Source organism: Ranitomeya variabilis, chromosome 1 (assembly GCF_051348905.1).
Source record: "Ranitomeya variabilis isolate aRanVar5 chromosome 1, aRanVar5.hap1, whole genome shotgun sequence".
In the NCBI taxonomy this organism is placed as follows: domain Eukaryota; kingdom Metazoa; phylum Chordata; class Amphibia; order Anura; family Dendrobatidae; genus Ranitomeya; species Ranitomeya variabilis.
In genome coordinates, this window is record NC_135232.1 from 342,034,850 (window position 1) to 342,059,657 (window position 24,808).

A 24,808-nucleotide genomic window follows, 5' to 3' on the forward strand; every position below is an offset into this window, starting at 1 on the left:
ATAATCAGACAAATAGTCCGGAACTTCCGAAGGCGTAGAAGAAGCAATAGACACAGGCAGGGAATCCCCATGAATACCACGACAGCCCCAACTTGAGACTGACATAGCCTTCCAGTCCAGGACTGGATTATGGGTCTGTAACCATGGCAGCCCTAAAACAACCAAATCATGCATTTTATGTAAAACCAGGAAACGTATCACCTCGCGGTGTTCAGGAGTCATGCACATGGTAACCTGTGTCCAATACTGCGGTTTATTTGCTGCCAATGGTGTAGCATCAATACCCCTAAGAGGAATAGGATTTTCTAATGGTTCAAGAGTAAAACCACAGCGCTTAGCAAATGAGAGATCCATGAGACTCAGGGCAGCACCTGAATCTACAAACGCCATGACAGGATAAGATGACAGTGAGCAAATCAAAGTTACAGACAGAATAAATTTAGGTTGCAAATTACCAACGGTGACAGGACTAACAACCTTAGCTATACGTTTAGAGCATGCTGAGATAACATGTGTAGAATCACCACAGTAGTAGCACAAGCCATTCCGGCGTCTATGAATTTTCCGCTCATTTCTAGTCAGGATTCTATCACATTGCATTAAATCAGGTGTCTGTTCAGACAACACCATGAGGGAATTTGCGGTTTTTCTATCACATTGCCCCGAATTAGGTGTCTGTTCAGACAACACCATGAGGGAATTTGCGGTTTTGCGCTCCCGCAACCGCCGGTCAATTTGAATAGCCAGTGCCATAGTATCATTCAGACCTGTGGGAATGGGAAAACCCACCATAACATTCTTAATGGCTTCAGAAAGGCCATTTCTAAAATTAGCGGCCAGTGCACACTCGTTCCAATGTGTCAGCACGGACCATTTCCGAAATTTTTGGCAATACACTTCAGCCTCATCCTGCCCCTGAGACATAGCCAGCAAGGCCTTTTCTGCCTGAATCTCAAGATTGGGTTCCTCATAAAGTAAACCGAGCGCCAGAAAAAACGCATCAAGATCAGCCAATGCCGGATCTCCTGGCGCCAGCGAAAAAGCCCAATCCTGAGGGTCGCCCCGTAAGAACGAAATAACAATTTTTACTTGCTGAGCAGAATCTCCAGATGAACAGGGTCTCAGGGACAAAAACAATTTACAATTATTCACGAAATTCCTAAACTTAAACCTGTCTCCGGAAAACAGTTCAGGAATCGGTATTTTAGGTTCTGACCTAGGATTTCTGATAACATAGTCTTGTATGCCCTGCACACGAGTAGCCAGCTGGTCCACACTTGTAATCAAGGTCTGGACATTCATGTCTGCAGCAAGCATAGCCACTCTGAGGTAAAGGGGAAGAAGAAAAAAAAAAAACTCAGAATCTTCTTTCTTATAATCCCTCTTCTGCAATGCATTAAACATTTAATACTGGCCTGGCAAACTGTTATGACCCCAATGGCGAGGGTCTCAGAGGAACGTGGAAGTCTGCAGAATACAAAAATCCAGCTCATAGGGCTGTGGTAACTGGGTTGACCATATATCTACTCCTAACGCCAACACTAGAAGTAGCCGGGGATCATTCCTACGTTGATTCTAGATGACACGCGCCAGCCGGAGAATCTAGCTACCCCTAGTAGAGGAAAACAAAGACCTTTCTTGCCTCCAGAGAAGGGGACCCCAAAGCTGGATAGAAGCCCCCCACAAATAATGACGGTGAGGTAAGAGGAAATGACAAACACAGAAATGAACCAGGTTTAGCACAGAGAGGCCCGCTTACTGATAGCAGAATAAAGAAAGGTAACTTATATGGTCAACAAAAACCCTATCAAAATCCACACTGGAAATTCAAGAACCCCCGAACCGTCTAACGGTCCGGGGGGAGAACACCAGCCCCCTACAGCTTCCAGCAAAGGTCAGGATATAGATTTGGAACAAGCTGGACAAAAATACAAAACCAAAACAAATAGCAAAAAGCCAAAAGGCAGACTTAGCTGATATAACTGGAACCAGGATCAGTAGACGAGCACAGCAGACTAGCTCTGATAACTACGTTGCCAGGCATTGAACTAAAGGTCCAGGGAGCTTATATAGCAACACCCCTAACTAACGACCCAGGTGCAGATAAAAGGAATGACAGAAAAACCAGAGTCAAAAAACTAGTAACCACTAGAGGGAGCAAAAAGCAAATTCACAACAGCACACCAAACGTCAGACACACCGTCGTAACATGAGGGGCCCTGGGCGAGTACCGCCGCCCACGAGAGAGTGTTCCCCCCAGCTCAAACAGTGCTCTACCACTTGCAAAATTACCTCTCACTGCTCCACCACTGTTTAGTCTGTGCTGTTAAATCCTTCAATGGCACTGCCAATACCAATTTGTTGACATGATTGATGCTAGTAAAAATATTCAGGGGCCCTGTCCTACATTTACACCAGTTAATACTTTGCGCCAACTACCACTGTCTGCAAGTCAGCAGAGGAGCCCATCCCTGTACCTAGGTATGCCACCTGTTTATTTGTGAATTTTTTTTTTTTGCCAGATATTAACCTCACTTTATTATTTTGGCCTACTAACTTTGTCAGACACTCCTTACAGTTGTCCTCCACTGAACAAAGCTAGGCCGCCTGCGTACTCCTGTAACCTATTTTTAACTGCATTTTGCCTATTACTTTTTTGGCCCTACTAACTGTGTCTGCTCCTCGTTGCAATCGTCCTCCGCTGAACACAACAATGCTGAGTGGGTACCCCTGTAACCTATTTTAAACTGCATAGAGCCAACTTTTTTATTTTAGGCCTAGTAAGTCTGTCTGCGGTTCCTCCTTGCAATCGTCCTCCGCTGACCAAACCAATGCTGCCTGTGTACCCCTGTAACCTATTTTAAACTGCATAGAGCCAACTTTTTTATTTTAGGCTTAGTAAGTCTGCGCCACTCCTTCCAATTGTCCTCCGCTGACCACACCAATGCTGCCTGTGTACCCCTGTAACCTATTTTAAACTGCATAGAGCCAACTTTTTTATTTTAGGCCTAGTAAGTCTGCGCCACTCCTTCCAATTGTCCTCCGCTTACCACACCAATGCTGCCTGTGTACCCCTATAACCTATTTTAAACTGCATAGAGCCAACTTTTTTATTTCAGGCCTAGTAAGTCTGTCTGCGGTCCCTCCTTGCAATCGTCCTCCGCTGACCAAACCAATGCTGCCTGTGTACCCCTGTAACCTATTTTAAACTGCATAGAGCCTACTTTTTTATTTTAGGCCTAGTAAGTCTGCGCCACTCCTTCCAATTGTCCTCCGCTTACCACACCAATGCTGCCTGTGTACCCCTGTAACCTTTTTTAAACTGCATTGAGCCAACTTTTTTGGTTAAGGCCTACTACCTGTGTCTGTTTGCGCCACTCAATACAGCTGTCCTCCTCTGAAAAAAGCTGAGCTTCAATTGTCAGGTTTTCAGCCTATAGGAATTTGAAAACTGTATTGGGGCTACTAGTTTGGTTGGGCCTACTAACGGTGTCTGCCGCTCCTTGGTGTTCTCCTGGTTTTTTTATCCTGAGCTTCTATCTTCAGGCTTTCGGCCTGTATTTAGAATATTAAACTGCATTTAGGCTACTAGTTTGGTTGGGCCAACTTACGGTGTCTGCCGCTCCTTGGTGTTCTCCTGTTTTTTTTTTCCTGAGCTTCAATATTCAGACTTTTGGCCTATATTTTTACTATGAAACTGCATTTGGCCTACTAGTTTGGTTGGGCCCTACTAACGGTGTCTGCCGCTCCTTGGTGTTCTCCTCCACTGAACAAAGCTGAGCTTCAATCTTCAGGCTTTCGGCCTATATTTACAAATTTTAAACTGCATGTGGCCTACTAGTTTGGTTGGGCCCTACTAACGGTGTCTGCCGCTGCTTGGTGTTGTCCTCCACGGAAAAAAGCTGAGCTTCAATCTTCAGGCTTTCGGCCTATATTTTTAATATGAAACTGCATTTGGCCTACTAGTTTGGTTGGGCCCTACTAATGGTGTTTGCCGCTGCTTGGTGTTGTCCTCCACGGAAAAAAGCTGAGCTTCAATCTTCAGGCTTTCGGCCTATATTTTTAATATGAAACTGTATTTGGCCTACTAGTTTGGTTGGGCCCTACTAATGGTGTCTGCCGCTCCTTGGTGTTGTCCTCCACTGAACAAAGCTGAGCTTCAATCTTCAGGCTTTCGGCCTATATTTACAAATTTTAAACTGCATTTGGCCTACTAGTTTGGTTGGGCCCTACTAACGGTGTCTGCCGCTCCTTGGTGTTCTCCTCCACTGAACAAAGCTGAGCTTCAATCTTCAGGCTTTCGGCCTATATTTACAAATTTTAAACTGCATTTGGCCTACTAGTTTGGTTGGGCCCTACTAACGGTGTCTGCCGCTCCTTGGTGTTCTCCTCCACTGAACAAAGCTGAGCTTCAATCTTCAGGCTTTCGGCCTATATTTACAAATTTTAAACTACATTTGGCCTACTAGTTTGGTTGGGCCCTACTAACGGTGTCTCCCGCTGCTTGGCGTTGTCCTCCATGGAAAAAAGCTGAGCTTCAATCTTCAGGCTTTCGGCCTATATTTTTAATATGAAACTGCATTTGGCCTACTAGTTTGGTTGGGCCCTACTAACGGTGTCTGCTGCTCCCTGGTGTTGTCCTCCACTGAACAAAGCTGAGCTTCAATCGTCAGGCTTTCGGCCTATATTTACAAATTTTAAACTGCATTTGGCCTACTAGTTTGGTTGGGCCCTACTAACGGTGTCTGCCGCTCCTTGGTGTTCTCCTCCACTGAACAAAGCTGAGCTTCAATCTTCAGGCTTTCGGCTTATATTTTTAATATGAAACTGCATTTGGCCTACTAGTTTGGTTAGGCCCTACTAACGGTGTCTGCCGCTCCTTGGTGTTGTCCTCCAAGGAAAAAAGCTGAGCTTCAATCTTCAGGCTTTCGGCCTATTATTATTATTATTTATTGTTATAGCGCCATTTATTCCATGGTGCTTTACATGTGAGGAGGGGTATGCATGATAAAAACAAGTACAATATTCTTAAACAATACAAGTCATAACTGGTACAGGAGGAGAGAGGACCCTGCCTGCAAAGGCTCACAATCTACAAGGGATGGGTGAGAATACAGTAGGTGAGGATAGAGCTGGTCTTGCAGCGGTTTGGTTGATCGGTGGTTACTGCAGGTTGTAGGCTTGTCGGAAGAGGTGGGTCTTCAGGCTCTTTTTGAAGGTTTCGATGGTAGGCGAGAGTCTGATGTGTTGTGGTAGAGGGTTCTAGAGTAGGGGTGATACGCGAGAGAAATCTTGTATATGATTGTGAGAAGAGGAGATAAGAGGGGAGTAGAGAAGGAGATCTTGTGAGGATCGGAGGTTGCGTGTAGGTAAGTACTGGGAGACGAGGTCACAGATGTATGGAGGAGACAGGTTGTGGATGGCTTTGTACGTCATGGTTAGGGTTTTGTAATGGAGTCTCTGGGCAATGGGGAGCCAGTGAAGGGATTGACAGAGGGGAGAGGCCAGGGAATAGCGGGGGGACAGGTGGATTAGTCAGGCAGCAGAGTTTAGAATAGATTGGAGGGGTGCGAGAGTGTTAGAGGGGAGGCCACAGAGCAGGAGGTTGCAGTAGTCAAGGCGAGAGATGATGAGGGCATGGACTAGTGTTTTTGCAGATTCTTGGTTGAGGAATGTACGGATTCGTGAAATATTTTTGAGTTGAAGTCAGCAGGAAGTGGAAAGGGCTTGGATATGTGGTTTGAAGGAGAGATCAGCGTCAAGGATTACCCCAAGGCAGCAAGCTTGTGGGACTGGGGAGAGTGGGCAGCCATGCACTGTAATGGATAGGTTCATTGGGGGGTCGCGTGAGATGGGGGAAAGACGATGAATTCTGTTTTGTCCATGTTAAGTTTCAGAAATCTAGCGGAGAAGAAGGATGAAATAGTGGACAGACATTGAGGGATTCTGGTTAGGGAGGTGATATCTGGTCCAGAGATGTAGATCTGTGTGTCATTGGCAGAGAGTTGATACTGGAAGCCATGAGATTCTATGAGCTGTCCCAGGCCAAAGGTGTAAATGGAGAAAAGCAGGGGCCCAAGGACTGAACCTTGTGGGACTCCAACAGATAGTGGCGAGGTGAGGAGCTGGTGTGTGAGTGGGAGATGCTGAATGTCCGGTCTGTTAGGTATGATGAGATCCAGGATAGGGCCAAGTCTGTGATGCCAAGGGATGAGAGGGTCTGTAATAATAGGGAATGGTCCACTGTGTCAAAGGCAGCCGACAGGTTGAGGAGGAGGAGGACAGAGTAGTGTCGCTTGCTCTTGGCGGTTAAGAGGTCATTGGTGACCTTAGTTAGGGCAGTTTCAGTGGAGTGGTGTGACCAGAAGCCAGATTGTAAGCAGTCAAAGAGGGAGCAAGAAGAGAGATGGGAGGACAGTTCAAGGTAGACGTGTTGTTCCAGTAGTTTGGAGGCATAAGGGAGAAGTGATATAGGGCGATAGCTAGATACAGAGGATGGGTCAAGAGAAGGCTTTTTGAGGATAGGTGTGATTGAGGCATGTTTAAAGCTTGAGGGGAAAACACCAGTTGTTAGTGATAGGTTGAAGAGATGGGTTAGGGTTGGGATGAAGACTTTGGTGAGGTTTGGGATGAAGTGGGATGGGAGCGGGTCAAGTGCACAGGTGGTGAGATGCGATCTTGAGAGTAGAGTGGAGAGTTGATCTTCTGTAATGGTGGAGAAGTTGGATTTGAAGGTGGAGGGCTGGGAAGTTGGGAGGAAGGGCTCTGGGAGTTGATGACCAAAACTGTCTCTGATGTTATCAATCTTCTGCTTGAAAAATGAGGCAAAGTCTTCAGCTGAGATAAGTGGGGAGGGAGGAGGTGCTGGGGCACGGAAGAGAGAATTGAAGGTGTTGAATAACTGTTTAGGGTTGTGAGACAGGGAGGATATGAGAGATGAGAAGTAGGTTTGTTTAGCTGTGGCGAGTGTGGTCTTGAAAGTAGTGAGGGACTGTTTGAATGCGATGAAGTGCTCGTTGGAGTGGGATCTTTTCCATCTGCGCTCAGCAGCCCTGGAAGCTCGCCTCAGTTCTTTGGTCAGGCTGGTGTGCCAGGGCTGTCTGTTGATTTTGCGAGCTTTGGTATGTGTAAGTGGGGCAGCAGATTCCAGAGCTACAGCTATTGTGGTGTTATATAGAGCGGCAGCGTCACAGGGCCCCTCATAGTACACAAAAGTGTCTCTGCCGATGGGAGGCGCCCCCTCCCTCAAACACAACGCCGTACTTTGAGGGGCCCTGTGCCAGTGCCAATGCGAACGAGTGGGCCCCTCCTGCTTGCTCAGGATCACAGCACTTGCAAAGTTGAAATACTGACCTCTCCCTGCTCCACCGCCGTGACGTAGTCCACGTTTCCTGGGCCCACGAAAAACTTGAGCCAGCCCTACCCCCCACAACTTTAGCCAAATGACCCCCAATTTTCAATGCCTAACTATTATTATAAGGTAAATTAAGATTCACAAGCTTAAGTGACACGAATTGATGTTTTTGACATTAAAATGGGCACTGTAGGTGTTTTCCTGTCCTCCACTCACTGCCGACTTTGCATCCCCATTGACTTACATTGGGTTTCGTGTTTCGGTCGATCCCCGACTTTGCGCGATAATCGTCCGATTTCACTCAACTCGACTTTTGACAAAGTCGGGTTTCGCTCAACCCGACTCGATCCTAAAAAAGTAAAAGTCGCTCAACCCTAATCCCTAACTTTAGTTTAGTTGAGTAGTATATGGATACACCTTAGCGTGTCATGTGTCGTTTTGTAACCATCATGCTGTCACTATGTGCTTTGATGGCCACATGACACACTAAGGAATTTATATATGTTGGCCAATAGAAGGTGATATGACACCTTATTGTTTATAATGTAGAGGAAGCTGTTGTCCACACTCATCAGATGTGAAGTTAGAGGTTGAGAGAGAACAATGCCACTCCACCCACCCCAATGTCTTTCATAACCTGAATTTAAAAGGAAAAAGGTCATACTAATAGACACCCTACTGTTGTCATCCAAACATAATGACATAGCTGATAATCATTACACAGTTAAAAAGGTTGATAATAGGCACAGGTCCATTATATATAACCTGTAACACTACAAAACGGACCCATCGGAAGGCAAAATTTTTCCTAACTCTAAATTTGGAGTTCAATCTATGGCTCAACTCTTTATGACAGTCTAGTAAATTTAAGTTTTCATATAAAATTTGCCATCACAGTCTTGTGTGGCAGAAACTTCTGTTTCCACCAGCCAACTGGCTGCACTGAACGCCCACCGATTGGCTACTTGTTTGCTGATCGGTAGTCGTTCAATAGCCTCATACCACCGGCTAAGGCTGGTTTCACATTTGCGTTTTTTGCCGCTGCGTTTTAGCGCAAAAAAACGCATGTGTTTTTTTTCCTATATTTAATATTAAAAACGCTTGCGTTTTTTTTGTATGCGTTTTGCCGCGTTTGACAACGCATGCGTCGTTTCTATGCTTGCGTTTTTTTGCGGAAATGCAACATGTAGTAATTTCTAGAGGCTTTTTTTGCCGCAAAAAAACGTATTGCTGTCTATGTAAACGCATGCGTTTTTAAGCACATGCGTTTGGTTGCGTTTTTAAACGCATGCGTTTCAATAGAAAAAAACAAGAGAGATGTCCCTCGAACGTGGGAAAATATTCAGAAAAGTTACCAGGCTCGAGATCATATGAGAACATCCAGCAGGGGGCGCATCACCGCGAATGAAGGTAACTACAGGTCATTGACCTACATTACCTTCATTCGCGGTGATGCGCCCTCTGCTGGATGTCCTCATATGACCTCGAGCCTGGTAACTTTTCTGAATATTTTCCCACGTTCGAGGGACATCCAGCAGGGGGCGCAACACCGCGAATGAAGGTAACTGCAGGTCATTGACCTACATTACCTTCATTCACCGGGGTTTGACAGGCACGAGCACAGCTGCATTAGCAGAGCTCCTGCCTGTAAAATATTTTAACCCCTTCAGATGGATTTACATCGTGGGACGTGACAGATCATCGGAAGGTATGTATATTGTTGGTTTATTATTTTTCCTTTGTTACAGAGCGAGGGTCTTCAGGTGGATTGAGAGAGCAATAAAATATTAAAACAACCTGTGTGTTTTTTTCATTAAAATACTTTTTAATAATGTGTGTGTGTTTTTTTAACCCTTTCATTCAATTGGATTAATAATGGATAGGTGTCATAATTGACGCCTCTCCATTATTAATCTGGCTTAATGTCACCTTACAATAGCAAGTGTGACATTAACCCTTCATTACCTCATATCCCACCGCTACACGGGAATGGGAAGAGAGTGGCCAAGTGCCAGAATTGGCGCATCTTACAGATGTGCCTTTTCTGGGGTGGCTGGGGGAAGATGTTTTTAGCCAGGGGGGGCCAATTACCATGGACCCTCTCCTGGCGATTAATATCTGCCCTCAGTCACTGGCTTTACTACTCTGGCGTTGAAAATTGCACGGGAGTCCACGCCAATTTTTTCCGCAATTTATCCCTTAAATTTAATAGCTACAGCGGCCACATTTTGCACATACACACTACTAACAGTAGTGTGGAATATGCAAAAGAAAGGGGGATATGACATGGTTTACTGTATGTAAACCATGTCTCATATCATGTCGGGTTTAGGCAGGAGAAATGAAAAGCCGGCAATTGAATTACCGGCTTTTCTGCTATATCTCGCTGAAGTAAATATAAAAATATATAGATTTCCCATTGACTTGCATTGGGTTTCGTGTTTCGGCCGATCCCCCGACCCCGACTTTTCAAGAAGATCGACCGATTTCACTCGAATCGACTTTTGAGAAAGTCGGGTTTCGCGAAACCCGACTCGACCTCAAAAAAGGAAAAGTCGCTTAACCCTAATCCTAACCCTAACCCTAACCCTCGACCTCAAAAAAGAAAAGTTGCTCAACCCTAATCCTAACCCTAACCCTACCCCTAACCCTAGGGATCCTAACCCTAACCCTAACCCCAACCCTAGCTATTTCTATTTATAGTGGGTTTTCTTGTTGATTTTGATGATTGGCAGCTGTCACACACTTCTCAGCATGCGTTTCAAAAACGCAAACGCAGGAAAAAACGCATGTAAACGCGTCAAAACGCCGCTTTTTTTATCGCATGCGAAAACGCATGCGTCTAAAAAACGCAGCGTTTGCACGCGTTTACATGCGTTTTTTCACCACCTGCGTTTGCGTTTAAAACGCTGCGTTTTTAAACGCAAATGTGAAACTAGCCTAACCTTGCTTTAGATGTTCACTGAATGGTCTGTACAAGATTGTTCTGTGTGTATGAGCTGCATTGTTCTCAGCAGAGCGGATATTGTTTATACAGTATGAGCCAATGATGATGTTTTGGGCAAGCCAAGAGATCATTTCAGTATTGCACCTCTCATATGTACAGTACACAAAAATGGTACCAATAAATACTATAACTCGTCGGCATGCAGAAAACAGGTTCTCAAACAGCCACATCGGCAACAAATAAAAACAACAGTGAAATTACATTCTGTCCCCATCTTCAAAATCAAGTATTATGTAAGAGGAGGTCCCAACACTACCCCACATATAATAATAATATGGAAGCTCTCCAATCTTTCTCCCTTTTATCTTACAAATTGTTTTGATTCTACTCAGCCATGGTATTGTGCTCTATAGATACAAGATGTAGTATTTGTGTCCCTGGTTTTAATTATAACAGCAGGAAATGTAGATTTCAGTGATCATTTTTGAACAAAGGGAAGGAATGTTATCATTTTGAAAGGAACTTGAAAGAAAGTTTTTTGTATTGTGTGTTAATTAAATTTAGAGCATGTACCTTAAACTGTTGCCATGTTATAAATTAACAACCACGTAAAATAATTTTCAATTCTTCACCTAATATCAATTGGCATAAATGAGATTACAAGATTTCTTATAGTCTCTTGTACTGTTGATTTATGCAAAGTTTCTTGAAGTATGAGTAATCATTCAATAATAGTCTGCTGCCCTTTATAGGCAACAAAAAATGGAGTATGGTTTTAAATGTTCCCTTTTTATTGTTGAATCATAATTATTTTATTCAGAATTGAATTAATGGCAATTTCCTACTACATGCTGAACGTGAAAAGTCCATATCTGCACTTATTGACTCTTATTGTGTCACTGAACAGTTATCAGAGGAAGAGTCTAAAGAACATCAAGATTTAAAAGCACTTTTGCGATGGCGTCGTCTCAGTGATGAGCTCAGCAATTCTCGGGAGGAACTACAAATACTAAGGTGCAAACTTTATATCCCTTTCTCTTTTGCTCTGCATTGTCCTTAGATCCATTCTATCCTTAGATATGATCTCACATGTGCTTCATATGTCATATGAAATGTTCTAATTTTAAGTATGTATCAGCTAAACATAGGAATATGACTCTTATTGAAATAATCGAAGTGCTTGAAAAGGAACCGTTCATGCAAAATAATGCTATTAACCTTCAGATATGGGGCTATTCTGCATGTTAATAGTGTTCTGACACCATGCAATGCCGGCATTGCGAGCCCCGCTGCTACTGGGAGGAAATCAACTTTTTTCCTCACGGCAGCCTCACTCTTTGGGCATAGACAGACTGCCGTATCTCTCATGCGATGATTGCATCACACTGCGCTGCATGCACTGGCCCGGCACCTCTCCTGACCTGAGCAAGACAGTATGATGTATTTCTATGCAGCTGTCAAGCTCAGGTCAGGAGAGCCGACAGCCAGTACGAGGTTTACGATGCGATTCTCGCACGAGAAATACGGCAGTCTGTCTCTGCCCATTCAGGCATAGGAGTGGCGCCGGCACGGTTTCAGTCACTACTCTGTATATAGAGAGCAGCAGCTGTAACTGCACCCCCTGCAGCGACTGACAGGTGGCTTTAATACTGAGTGCTAGTACTGACTCAGCTGTCAGTCAGTGACAGCGGCACGATTACAGCCACTGCTCTCTATACACAGTGCAGTGACGGAAACCATGCAGGCATCACTCCTATGACAGAAAGAGCAAGGCTGTCAGGGGGAAATAAAGTTCATTTCCTCCTGGCAGTGGGGCTCTCAGTGCCGGCGCCGCATGGTGTCAAAACACTATTAACTGTCAGATTAACCCCATATCTGAAGGTTAATAGAGTTATTTTACATGACGGTTCCCTTTAAATGACTCCAGACAAAACTGTTATACTGTGTTATGCCTAGTAGTAGGATGTAAGAAAGTGGTGCATGATTCCAGAATTTCAATAAAACTTAGAGGTAGCAGGACTTGGCAATCTTTGGACTTTCTGAGAACAGGGTGCAGCAGAGAAGCTTCTTCTGGAGCTTGTTGTCTTTCCACCGTAGGACAGTCCCAGGAGGAGAGGGACAAGGATGAGCTCCTGGGATCCACAGAGCTTTATTTACAGATTTCTTAGTTTTAATTTTAGTATGAAACAAAATAGGATAAAAGAGGAAGGAAAGAAACATAGATTTAATTTTTCATTTTGTGTGAATTTATTGTGTGTTGTACTTCAGTGGGATTTTCCTTCAGTGCGGTTATTAATAAAACAGCTTTGATTATAAATAAATGTGATAAGACATTTCTGCAAGTTTCTATGTGTCACTTTAGGTGTTGAGTCATAAGCAAGTTGGATAACTTTATTTTGAAAATAATACTTCTATTTGTCTTGTCTGATTTTCAATGCCACCCATGTGGCAGCTGTTCCAGTTATTGTTATTATTCAGTGATGCTTGCACATGTCACCCTTAATATGAAATAAGATATGGGGGAAGTGAGTCTATATTTATAGTGATGCTTTCCAAGGCACTGCGTATTAATACAGCCTTAATGAGAAGTTGTGTCTCCCTTGTGCCCTTGTCTTATTACACCACATCAGGGGTGGACATACCACTTGTTGTGAACCCTTTTCAGCCCGAACAGGGGCCCAAGAGGTAAGGGGGGAACTTTCTCTTCCAAAGCCGCAAACCGCTTCTGTCACAGACACATTATTGGACTGCAAAGGGTCCAAATAGTGTTCTTTAATGGCAGCCTTCTTTTCTTCGTGTCCATCCCTACACCACGTACTAGGCTTATTTTAGTAGAATCAATGAGAAATGGGAATTCTTAAAAGGAGAAAATTAATAATACATACTGTATGTCTGGAATACCTAAATGGTTCATTATAGATATGTTGGAAAATAAATAAAATACTTTTAAAAATGTTAAAGTTGATATAAAACTGCATATATTGTAAAGTCCTTTTAGAACTGAGGAAGCTGGCATTATTATTTTTAAAATCCATGTGAAAAAAAAAAGTTTCTGCACCTAATATTCAAATAAACTATTTATGAGTCCACCTCTGGCTGGATCCATAAAATGCCCATTTTAAATTTAGTATTGCGCAATCATTTTGATATTAATTTTTAAAGTAAGAACACCCGCCTCATCAGGTCGAAACAGGCTATTTGATAAATTATGCAGTTTGTATTGTGAAATCTGGTAATATACATCCCTTAATGTTGATTAATTGTGCTAATGCATCCAACACAAAGCTTTCTACCAGTGTACACAAATTAAATCTACACTCACTTGTACTGTTTAATGATGATAACAACAACCAAGCCCAATTTTTAGAATTTTTGGGCAGTGTTTCCCATTGTTCCATTCATTTCAACTTAAAGCGACAGATTTGCTAATCATTTGTATTAAGTAGACAGCGTACCTCATTTCCAGGTAACACATGATGCACTATGTATTTACAGTATACGCTGATTGGTCTGTTTACATTTAATTTCACATCTGTAGCTTGGTTAGTCATGTGACTGCTACAGTGTCTTTACTATGTTTAGGATATCTCCTTGTGATATTGAGCATTCCATATGTAGCCTTTGTAGGGGGTATGGTAAAATGTGTTTATGTCATTGCCCTAGGTTGCAACTAGCTTCGGAGGTGGAAACTCTCTTGTCTGGGGTGAAACAGACTGAGAAAGGCCTAACCGTGGAAGAGCTGAATTAGGAGAACACTTAGGACTAGTGTTGAGCATTCCGATACCGCAAGTATCGGGTATCGGCCGATACTTGCGGTATCGGAATTCCGATACCGAGTTCCGATACTTTTGTGGTATCGGGAATCGGTATCGGAACCATATTCATGTGTAAAATAAAGAATTAAAATAAAAAATATGGATATACTCACCTCTCCGGCGGCCCCTGGATCTTACCGATGTAACCGGGAGCCTCCGTTCCTAAGAATGAGCGCATGAAGGGCCTTCGATGACGTCGCGGCTTCTGATTGGTCGCGTGACGGCTCATGTGACCGCTCACGCGACTAATCAGAAGCCGCGACATCAGCCGTGACGTCATCGAAGGTCCTTCATGGGCTTATTCTTAGGAACGGAGGCTCCCGGTTACAGCGGTAAGGTCCAGGGGCCGCCGGAGAGGTGAGTATATCCATATATATCCATATACTCACCTCTCCGGCGGCCCCCGGACCTTACCGCTGTAACCGGGAGCCTCCATTCCTAAGAATGAGCCCGTGAAGGACCTTTGATGACGTCGCGGCTGACGTCGCGGCTTCTGATTGGTCGCGTGAGCGGTCACATGAGCGGTCACGTGACCAATCAGAAGCCGCGACGTCATCGAAGGCCCTTCACGCGCTCATTCTTAGGAATGGAGGCTCCCGGTTACAGCGGTAAGATCCAGGGGCCACCGGAGAGGTGAGTATATCCATATTTTTTATTTTAATTCTTTATTTTACACATGAATATGGATCCCAGGGCCTGAAGGAGAGTTTCCTCTCCTTCAGACCCTGGGAACCATTCCGATACTTTGCGTCCCATTGAAATGCATGGGTATCGGTATCGGCGATATCCGATATTTTTCGGGTATCGACCGATACTATCCGATACCGATACTTTCAAGTATCGGACGGTATCGCTCAACACTACTTAGGACCTGTGCGGCACGGTCCAACCCTGGTATGCACTGTGTGAAAGGAAGGAAGGTGCATAGAGAGAAGAGGAGATGAGTAATGTTGATCCTGTTGTAATTGCTGTGAAGAGTCTGGATTTACTGCGTAAAGCTTACAGTAAAGTTGTTGATTTGAAAGTTTAAAAGGACTGTTTCTCCATCTTTATTACATCCACTGATGGGAACCTGCAGCGAAACAGAGGTGACCCTGAAGGTGCAGAGAATGGAGCCACAGGTACACAAAGTGAGGGACAATGTTTTCATGTAATGGGGGCCAGGGCACAGATACACCGGAGTGTTCAGCCATGACTACTGCCCTGGTTCAGCCTCTTACAGTTGGCGTAAGTCGGCAGGATGCGACTACCTTGCAATGCAGAGGAACCGCGAAGAAAGAAAATGATGATGATGATGATTTGAGTGCCACTGTTGTAACCAGAGAAAACAGTGATGAAGATTTTGAGGATGCCCTTGAAATGCTGGAAGTGACTAATAAAATGGACTTGACTTATACTGTGAAAAAGACTGACCATGTGGATGTGACCAAGATGGCGGCCATGAAGATGGCGGGAAGTGGCGTTGAGGAAGAAGAAAATGGCAACAGAGATCCCCTCCTTTGTGGGCGTAAGAGTACAGCATTGGCACCAATATCCACCTGTTGATATTCCCCAGTCTGACCCTGGTGGGTGCGGATGAAGAAAAGTAGACCTCACCCTACTCTACAGAATTCCAGCAAATGGGTGGAGCTGTCAGAGGCATCCCCACCTGGAAATGGGTGGGGCCTAGAAGGAAAACCCGGATGCAGCTGCGTGGTGCCATTGTGTAACCTTGGACCGGCAGCAATGGAGCACTCCTGCACCCATAGCTGCCGAGGCATAGGCCGCTTGGAATGGAGGTGGCGGCAGGAAGATGCCAGAACTCGGCCAGGCAGACTGTTGGAAGAAGTTGTGGAGGACTCCACTTACCCACTCCTAGAGTTGACTCGGGTGCCGGTGGAGTCCTCCTCCACCCAGAGGCCGGAACATCATGTGGAGCCAGCGTGGCGACATCAGAAGGAGGAATCCTGTCATCTGGAACCCAAGTTGTTGACTCAGCGGGGATCGGAGCTGGCATCTACACTGGAAGAACCGTGGTCAGAGGCCGAGGATGGACTGGGCCTTTATCTACTGGCTGACTATGCAGGCATGTCCGTGGAAGGATACAGCGGTCACGGGATGGGTGCGGCCATCAGTCTAGCTCCTGAGTGGATGAATGCTCCTCAGCCCCTGACCTTGGAGGGATATCTCACCCCCGGCCCCATGTTGCAGAGGCAGTTGTTCGACCGCACATCCTTGAAAGGAGATTGGTACCACCTCCCTGTTCTGCAGAGGCCCAACCCATCTCCATTACCACCATGTCCCTGGGTGCCTCCCATTTCCATTCACCAGTGAAGGGCCCTTTCCCACTCCCAGGCAGGCTGCCTGGGTGGATGATGTTATTAAGTGGAAAAAGCAGCAGGAGAAGGAGTTGAGGGCCGAGATGCTTCAACCCTGAGGGGGTGCTCTGGCTGGCCGACATACTCGTGGCCTGTTGGTGTATACCGACATAGAACGGGGGTACAGCTTTATTTGAGAAGAAGGGGCTGATGCCAAGATATATGTGAATGCAGCATCAGTGAAATTTGGCAAACCGCTACTGGAAGGAGACCGGGTGTCATTCTTTAAGGAGGGCTGTCCTCAAGGGTACTACACGGTTGTGGTTATCCTCTACAGTGAGGATGACCTGGGACTTTTTCCGGGCCCAGAGCAGGTGTCCGCAGCACCTACTGCTTGGGCTACCACCCTTCCATGGCAGACCACGACTTCTGTGGCTGCAAAGTCGTCCTCAGTCCACAACCGGACATGGGACTCAGCCGCTCTTACAACGGTCCGGGATATGCGCCGTTGATTCCGTGAGACTTTTTACTGCTAAAATGTTTTGTGAACCTTGCACATCTGACTTAAAGTGAATGAGATTGTTCCGTGTCCCTGCGGGCAGTGAAGCCCTGGAGCACCCCAAGCAATGGTTGAAGTGTGACTGGATGGCCTAAGTACATGAACACTTTGTTTGTTTTGTTGCACCAGTTGCTACCTTTCTGCTGGAAAGGGGAACTTCACCTTTAATAAAATGGGTCCTTGGACTGACGGACCATGTGTGTCTGCAGCAACAAACTGTGTTCCTGGGCCAGGCAGACCACATACACTTTCTGGAGCAATACTTTCTGCAAAGGAAGGGGGGAAACTTCTCCCTTTAAAAAAAATATATAGTGGACATGACTTGGAGGACTGTTGACCTTATAAAAGGGCCCCATGCTTGTAAATTTGTTTGGCCCTAATATATGGGACCATGCTTCCTTCAAAGGAAGCGGGTGCTCATCTTTAGGAACTGTGGACCCCACTAATGGGTCATTTTGTACATATGTTTAGCTTCAGAGGACTGGAGTTAATGGACCTGAACATCACCTGGAGGACTGTAAGCCAGGTATTCAATTTTAAGAAGCAATGGCTCTTTTTGCTATGTGGCAGCAAAAAAAACTTGGCTCATGTAGAGCTAATACGCTACTGTTCTACCTCGTTCTACCTGTTACCTCCCTGCGTGGAGTATTATATGTATGTAATAAAGGTTTTATAGTGTACTATGGTCAGGGACGACCAAATTAAAGGGAAGGAGCAATGTAGGGGGTATGGTAAAATGTGTTGTTTATTATTATTATTATTATTATTATTATTATTTATTTATATAGCACCATTGATTCCATGGTGCTGTACATGAGAATGGGTTACATACAAGTTACAGATATCACTTACAGTAAACAAACTAACAATGACAGACTGATACAGAGGGGCGAGGACCCTGCCCTTGCAGGCTTACATTTTACAGGATTATGGGGAAGGAGACAGTAGGTTGAGGGTTGCAGGAGCTCCGGTGTTGGTGAGGCGGTAGCGGGGTCAGTGCAGGCTGTAGGCTTTCCTGAAGAGATGGGTTTTCAGGTTACGTCTGAAGGATCCGAATGTGGTTGATAGTCGGACGTGTTGGGGCAAAGAATTCCAGAGGATGGGGGATATTTGGGAGAAGTGTCATTGCCCTTTTCCCTCGTCCCAGTGCCATATATTATTAGTGTATGTGTATAGATTTACATTAGTGATGAGCGAATATACTCGTTACTTGAGATTTCCAGAGCACGCTCGGGTGTCCTCCGAGTATTTTTTAGTGCTCGGAAATTTAGTTTTTATTGCCGCAGCTGAATGATTTACATCTGTTAGCCAGCATAAGTACATGTGGGGGTTGCCTGGTTGCTAGGGAACCCCCACATGTACTTATGCTGGCTAACAGATGTAAATCATTCAGCTGCGGCGCTAAAAACTAAAACTGCAAGCACTAAAAAATACTCGGAGGACACCCGAGCGTGCTCCGGAAATCTCGAGTAACGAGTATATTCGCTCATCACTAGTTAACATATGTTGATATTGCTACACAATTTAAGTGCACTAACACCTCATATATTATGGTACTGCTACACAATCAGGTTTATTACCGTGTCTTGTTCACTATATATAATGCAATGTACATATTTGTATATCTGTTAAATAGGGAAAGCGCAGTGCTAAAGTTTGCCCACAAGATGGAGTACCTTAGAATAGTGTACATAATACTAGTTACTGTAGGAGAGGTCAGCTGCAGCTAAGGAAAGGAGTGTTTCCTGTATCTGGTTAGAAGGGCCCGAATGCCCAGACAGTCCACAAGGACTCTAGGCCCAGGACATTAGCAGCTACCATGCAACATTGGTTGATTAAGAGGAGAGAGCCCAGACATCCACAGCATCAGGCCAGAAAAGTGTAAGCCAGTACAACAGTAGAAGACAGTATGCAGGCACAGGTAGCCCTAGAATGTGGCAGCCATAGCTTGGGCAGATGTCATCAGTACCAGGGTTAAACGGTGGCTGGGGTAGGACCCAGAAGCAGTGAGTTGGAAGCAGTACAGTGCTGGAACAAGAGTCTGGATGTGCTGCATAAAGCTACAGTAAAGTTGTTGATTTGAAAGTTGAAAAGGACTGTGTCTCCATCTTTATTACATCCACTGATGGGAACTTGCAGCAAAACAGAGGTGACACTGATGGCGCAGAGAATGAAGCCACAGGTACACAAAGTGATGGACAATGTTTTCAGGTAATGGGGGGACAGGGCACAGATACACCAAAGTGTTCAGCCATGACTACTGCCCTGATTCAGCCTCTTACACCTTCTATGACTGTCACCATTTTTTGTCTCTTAGTTGTCATATTATTCCATTCCTGTATTATACCATTTGATAGGAAATCATTTTTTCTCTTCACCTAGATTTACTATTTCTAGCGCCAGTTCTTCCCTCCTTGTATATTTGTTGAACACTCAACCATCTATATTCTGTTTGGATACCCCATGTGCTCCTGGTTATGTGACACTCCATAACTCTTCTCCTTATCTTTTATATCTTTGTATTAACGTTTTCAATAAAGTTTATTTTTATCTTTTTTTATTAGTTCTCTTTTTACTTCCATCTTTTTTGCGTGTATTATTTGATTGGAAGTGCAACTTATTTGTCGACCGATTTCCTCTTTTTGGGTTACCTAGATTGTTTCCTGCTAGCTCAATGCAAGTATATTGTACGAGTACAGAAGCGGTCTAGTCGGGTTCTGGCTGGGAGTATGTATATCTCATACTTGCGGACTCGTGACCACCTTTCCCAGCACTGGCACCAGAGAATCCTCACAGCACAAGGTATTGCTGTTCGAGAATTCACAAGTCTGTAGTCGCCTAGAAATAGACAGCTTTGAAGAACTTTCTCAAAAATACGTACCAGTGCTGCACATTAAGTTTTTTTTGCAGTCTTTGCAAGTGGTACAATCCTTCAATGTCACCTTTGGACCAAAGAAAGGTTGTGCAGCTCAGCTAATATTTGCTGTCAGCTGATTTGGTTTAGTATTCTGTCTATTCAGTATTTGTTATTGTATGGCCATTACTCAAAGAGAAATCGGCTTCTTATTTTAAAAAAATCATCTTCGGATTGTTGTTTCTTAAACGAAAGTTTGAAGTCTTTCATAGTCTCCTCATTTTGTAACCGCAGACGAAGGGAAACATGAGCACAGAACTGGCAGCCTCAAAGAAATCAATGGGATGTAAAGCAAAATCCCATGCTATCTTTGAAAAAGCAGATGCTATCTGCCCTTGCTTTAAAGGTAAAAACAGACAAGAGAGGTTCCAGAGACCCAAGAAGAAAAGGCCCACCTTCCACCCTGATACCCAGAGCAAGATCATACATAAGGGCGGGGATGGAGGAAAGGGAATGCACCTCTCAAGCACAGAGATTAATTCCGGAATGCCGCCTTCCCCTTTGTTCTGCTCAGTAACCACTAACATACCCTGTCAGAGACAGGCAGGCCAGGGAAACATGCCTGCAGGCCAGTTTCCCCTCTCAGGTTACTCATTCTTTGGATTAGCAAAGAAGAAAATACATATTGTTCCGTAAACCGCACCCTGCCCTTTCTGCCTTTCTGTCTCTATTCTGCAATGAGACAGATGAATACAGGGGACTGGATCCAACTGAGAAGCAAGTGTAACATATTTGAATGAATGGTGTTATGTCGTTGATGCAAGTTATAGGCTACAGTAAGGCCTAGTGCACACGATCCAGAAGGGCAGCACTTTGGACACAGCGCATGTTTGCTGCGTCCAAAGTGCTGCAGTCTATTGAACGAAGGTGAATCCGCATGTGATCACTGAACCATGCAGATTCACTGAGTCCAATACATTCTATTGCAGAAACTAGCATCTCCGCAAGAGAAATTGTCATGCTCTGTTCTGGAAAGATGTGGCGCATGTCAGTCTCTGTGAGTGATCTGCAGGCGTCTGTCAGTTCTTGAAATCCCATCCACTATGCTGTAACAACCCACCACTGCAGATTTGACGCTGCATAAGTACGCAGCGTCAAACCCACAGTGTTTACTGATCGTGTGCACATACCCTAATATATAGGACAGGCCATACATTGCTGTATGTATGATCTGCATGTGCAATAACTGATAGTTAGACAGGTGACATGATAGTATGTTTGAAGTGCATGTGCAGTGACTGATAGGACAGGTGAGACATAGCAGTGTGTATGGAGTGCATGTGCAGTGACTGATAGGACAGGTGAGACATAGCAGTGTGTATGGAGTGCATGTGCAGTGACTGATAGGACAGGTGAGACATAGCAGTGTGTATGGAGTGCATGTGCAGTGACTGATAGGACAGGTGAGACATAGCAGTGTGTATGGAGTGCATGTGCAGTGACTGATAGGACAGGTGAGACATAGCAGTGTGTATGGAGTGCATGTGCAGTGACTGATAGGACAGGTGAGACATAGCAGTGTGTATGGAGTGCATGTGCAGTGACTGATAGGACAGGTGAGACATAGCAGTGTGTATGGAGTGCATGTGCAGTGACTGATAGGACAGGTGAGACATAGCAGTGTGTATGGAGTGCATGTGCAGTGACTGATAGGACAAGTGAGACATAGCAGTGTGTATGGAGTGCATGTGCAGTGACTGATAGGACAGGTGAGACATAGCAGTGTGTATAGAGTGCATGTGCAGTGACTGATAGGACAAGTGAGACATAGCAGTGTGTATGGAGTGCATGTGCAGTGACTGATAGGACAGGTGAGACATAGCAGTGTGTATGGAGTGCATGTGCAGTGACTGATAGGACAGGTGAGACATAGCAGTGTGTATGGAGTGCATGTGCAGTGACTGATAGGACAAGTGAGACATAGCAGTGTGTATGGAGTGCATGTGCAGTGACTGATAGGACAGGTGAGACATAGCAGTGTGTATGGAGTGCATGTGCAGTGACTGATAGGACAAGTGAGACATAGCAGTGTGTATAGAGTGCATGTGCAGTGACTGATAGGACAGGTGAGACATAGCAGTGTGTATGGAGTGCATGTGCAGTGACTGATAGGACAGGTGAGACATAGCAGTGTGTATGGAGTGCATGAACAGTGACTCATAGTAGTACAGGCCAGATATGGGAGTATGTTTGAGCTGCATGTGCAATGACTAAATGTAGGACAGGCCAGACATGGCAGTATGTATGAACTGTATGTGCAATGCCTGAATGTAAGACAAGTCAGATATAGCAGTATGTATGATGTGCATGTGCAGGGACAGATAGGACAGGCCAGACATGGCAGTATGTATGAACTGCATGTGCAATGCCTGATAGGAGGACAGGCCAGACATGGCAGTATAATACAATTTAATATAACAACCGCACATTTTGAAATATCACACATAATCATGTGCACAGTATAAGTGGACTAATTTAACCCATCATCATAACCATATGACAAATACTACACAAAGATGATACTCCGGTCTTTTTTTAAATGTAGGAAAAGAGAACTTTATTATTAAAATACAGTGTATAGGGGAATACGAAAAATAGTTACATATAGTTGATCACACACATGAAAATACAAAAAAAATGGCCACACCGGGACCTGTTACCTTAAAGCAGGGATATCACTAATTACTCAGATGTATATAGTATTTCACCCTATATAAGTACCCACTAATAATGCCAAAATCCTAATAGTATAATCTTGCCTCCAGCCATTCACCCGCTGCCAAGGGGTATCATCTCACAGTCAAAGTAAGGCCTCACTAATAGTGAGCAACTGCAATACATAACCAGTACTGGAGCAATCCGATATTTGTCCCACACCCTGGCATGGTGATGGTGTTAGTAATAATTCATGATATTTACCTGCAATTATGGGGTATATGGATATGGTCCAGTGCCCAGCGCGTCCGACCCGACACGCGTTTTGGACCTTCCGTGAGACATAGCAGTGTGTATGGAGTGCATGTGCAGTGACTGATAGGACAGGTGAGACATAGCAGTATGCATGGAGTGCATGAACAGTGACTCAAGTAGGACAGGCCAGACATGGGAGTATGTTTGAGCTGCATGTGCAATGACTGAATGTAGGACAGGCCAGACATGGCAGTATGTATGAACTGTATGTGCAATGCCCGAATGTAAGACAAGTCAGATATAGCAGTATGTATGAAGTGCATGTGCAGGGACAGATAGGACAGGCCAGACATGGCAGTATGTATGAACTGCACATGCAATGACTGATAGTAGGACAGGCCAGATATGGCAGTATGTATGAACTGCACATGCAATGACTGATAGTAGGACAGGTCAGATATGGCAGTATGTATGAACTGCACATGCAATGACTGATAGTAGGACAGGTCAGATATGGCAGTATGTATGAACTGCACATGCAATGACTGATAGTAGGACAGGCCAGACATGGCAGTATGTATGAACTGCACGTGCAATAACTGATAGTTGGACAGGCCAGACATGGCAGTATGTATGAAGTGCAAGTGCAATGCCTCATAGGAGGAAAAGTCAGACATGGCACTGGCAGTATGTATGAGCTGCATGTAGGACAAGTCAAATATGGCAGTGTGAACTGTATGTGCAATGACTGAATGTAGGACAGGCCAGATATGGAGGTATGTATGAGTTGTATGTGCAATGACTGATAGTTGAGAGTCACAAAGGGAAAAGCTTATCACTTGCTAACATACAACAGTGACTAATTGCTTCCCATTGTCCTTTAATATAAGGCCTGAAGAATAACAATCACATCTCGGAGTCATGTCACTTATCTGGACTTTGATTTCCTTGTCTTCCTTCTTTTGAGTGAATTTATGAATGAAATAGTTGTGAAGCCCATTGTGAACTAAAGACCTGTTTGGGGCCAATATATCCTTTCTGCACATTATATGTTGCTGAGCTCTATATCGCCTTCCCCCCACTTGTGTGTGTTTTTTATTGTTCTGTCATGATAACTGGTAATTTTCACAAGAAGTTATTGGGGGAAAATCCTCCAAGAAAATCCTGGGAGTGGTTGACGACAGGAAGTCTGCCAACAATAAATTCTGCAGTGCCTGAGGCTCAAGCTGTTTTGTGAGACTCGTATTTTACAGCTTTTGATTTCCTGATAATGCTGCAAAGAAATACAAGCTCACGTGAGACAAAGCCGACATAGCTGTGGCATTTCAAGGAAAAACAATAGCTTATTGATGGCTTTAATAGTTGTGTAATCTTTGCTATAAAATAGAATTTAACAGATATATGTCTTCCTGCCAGATTATTTCACCAAGAGACATCTGAGGTCACAATAACACATCCAAAATGCTATAAGCAGTACTTGTAGAGCACCTCTATGTTGCTACTGAGTATTCTAAAAAATGAAATTAATTAATTAGTAGGCAGATGTTAGTTTGCTACAAACGTTTATCTGTTGTAGAAGAATGTGAATGGTGTTCTCCGAACTTGCTAACAGTGCCTTTACAATAAACTGACAACAGCGTGCTCCCCTGCTGAAATCTCTAGTGATATGCTGTAATCTGTGGGTAAAAATGACTTTATAAGTACAAATTATCTGCAGTTCCATCTTTGGAAATTAAATGGGTATTCCCATCTCCAAGATCCTATCCCAATATGTAGTAGGTGTAATAATATTAGCAAATACCTCCAATTAGAAATATAGTTCTCCTAATAACTAGGGATGAGCGAGCACTAAAATGCTCAGATGCTCGTTTAGAGAAACTAGTATAATTGGAGTCAATGGGAAATCCAAGCATTTTTCTGGTGGACCCTACAAGGAGGTCTGTGACTCAATGAAAATATTGAAATGGATGGAAAAAGTGCTGAATGGAAGGAGAACAGCATGGGGAAGGCTG

At 44.3% G+C, this 24,808-nt stretch overlaps 1 protein-coding gene across 1 annotated transcript in view; it reads left to right on the top strand.

Moving 5' to 3' along the window:
- The window catches only part of AOPEP (aminopeptidase O (putative)), an 837,890-nt gene that overhangs the window by 371,924 nt on the left and 441,158 nt on the right, over nt 1-24,808 (top strand). Inside the window, exon 7 of the mRNA XM_077299600.1 lies at nt 11,209-11,315. Coding sequence (XP_077155715.1) covers nt 11,209-11,315 — 107 coding nt within the window. The remainder of the gene's footprint in view (nt 1-11,208; nt 11,316-24,808) is intronic.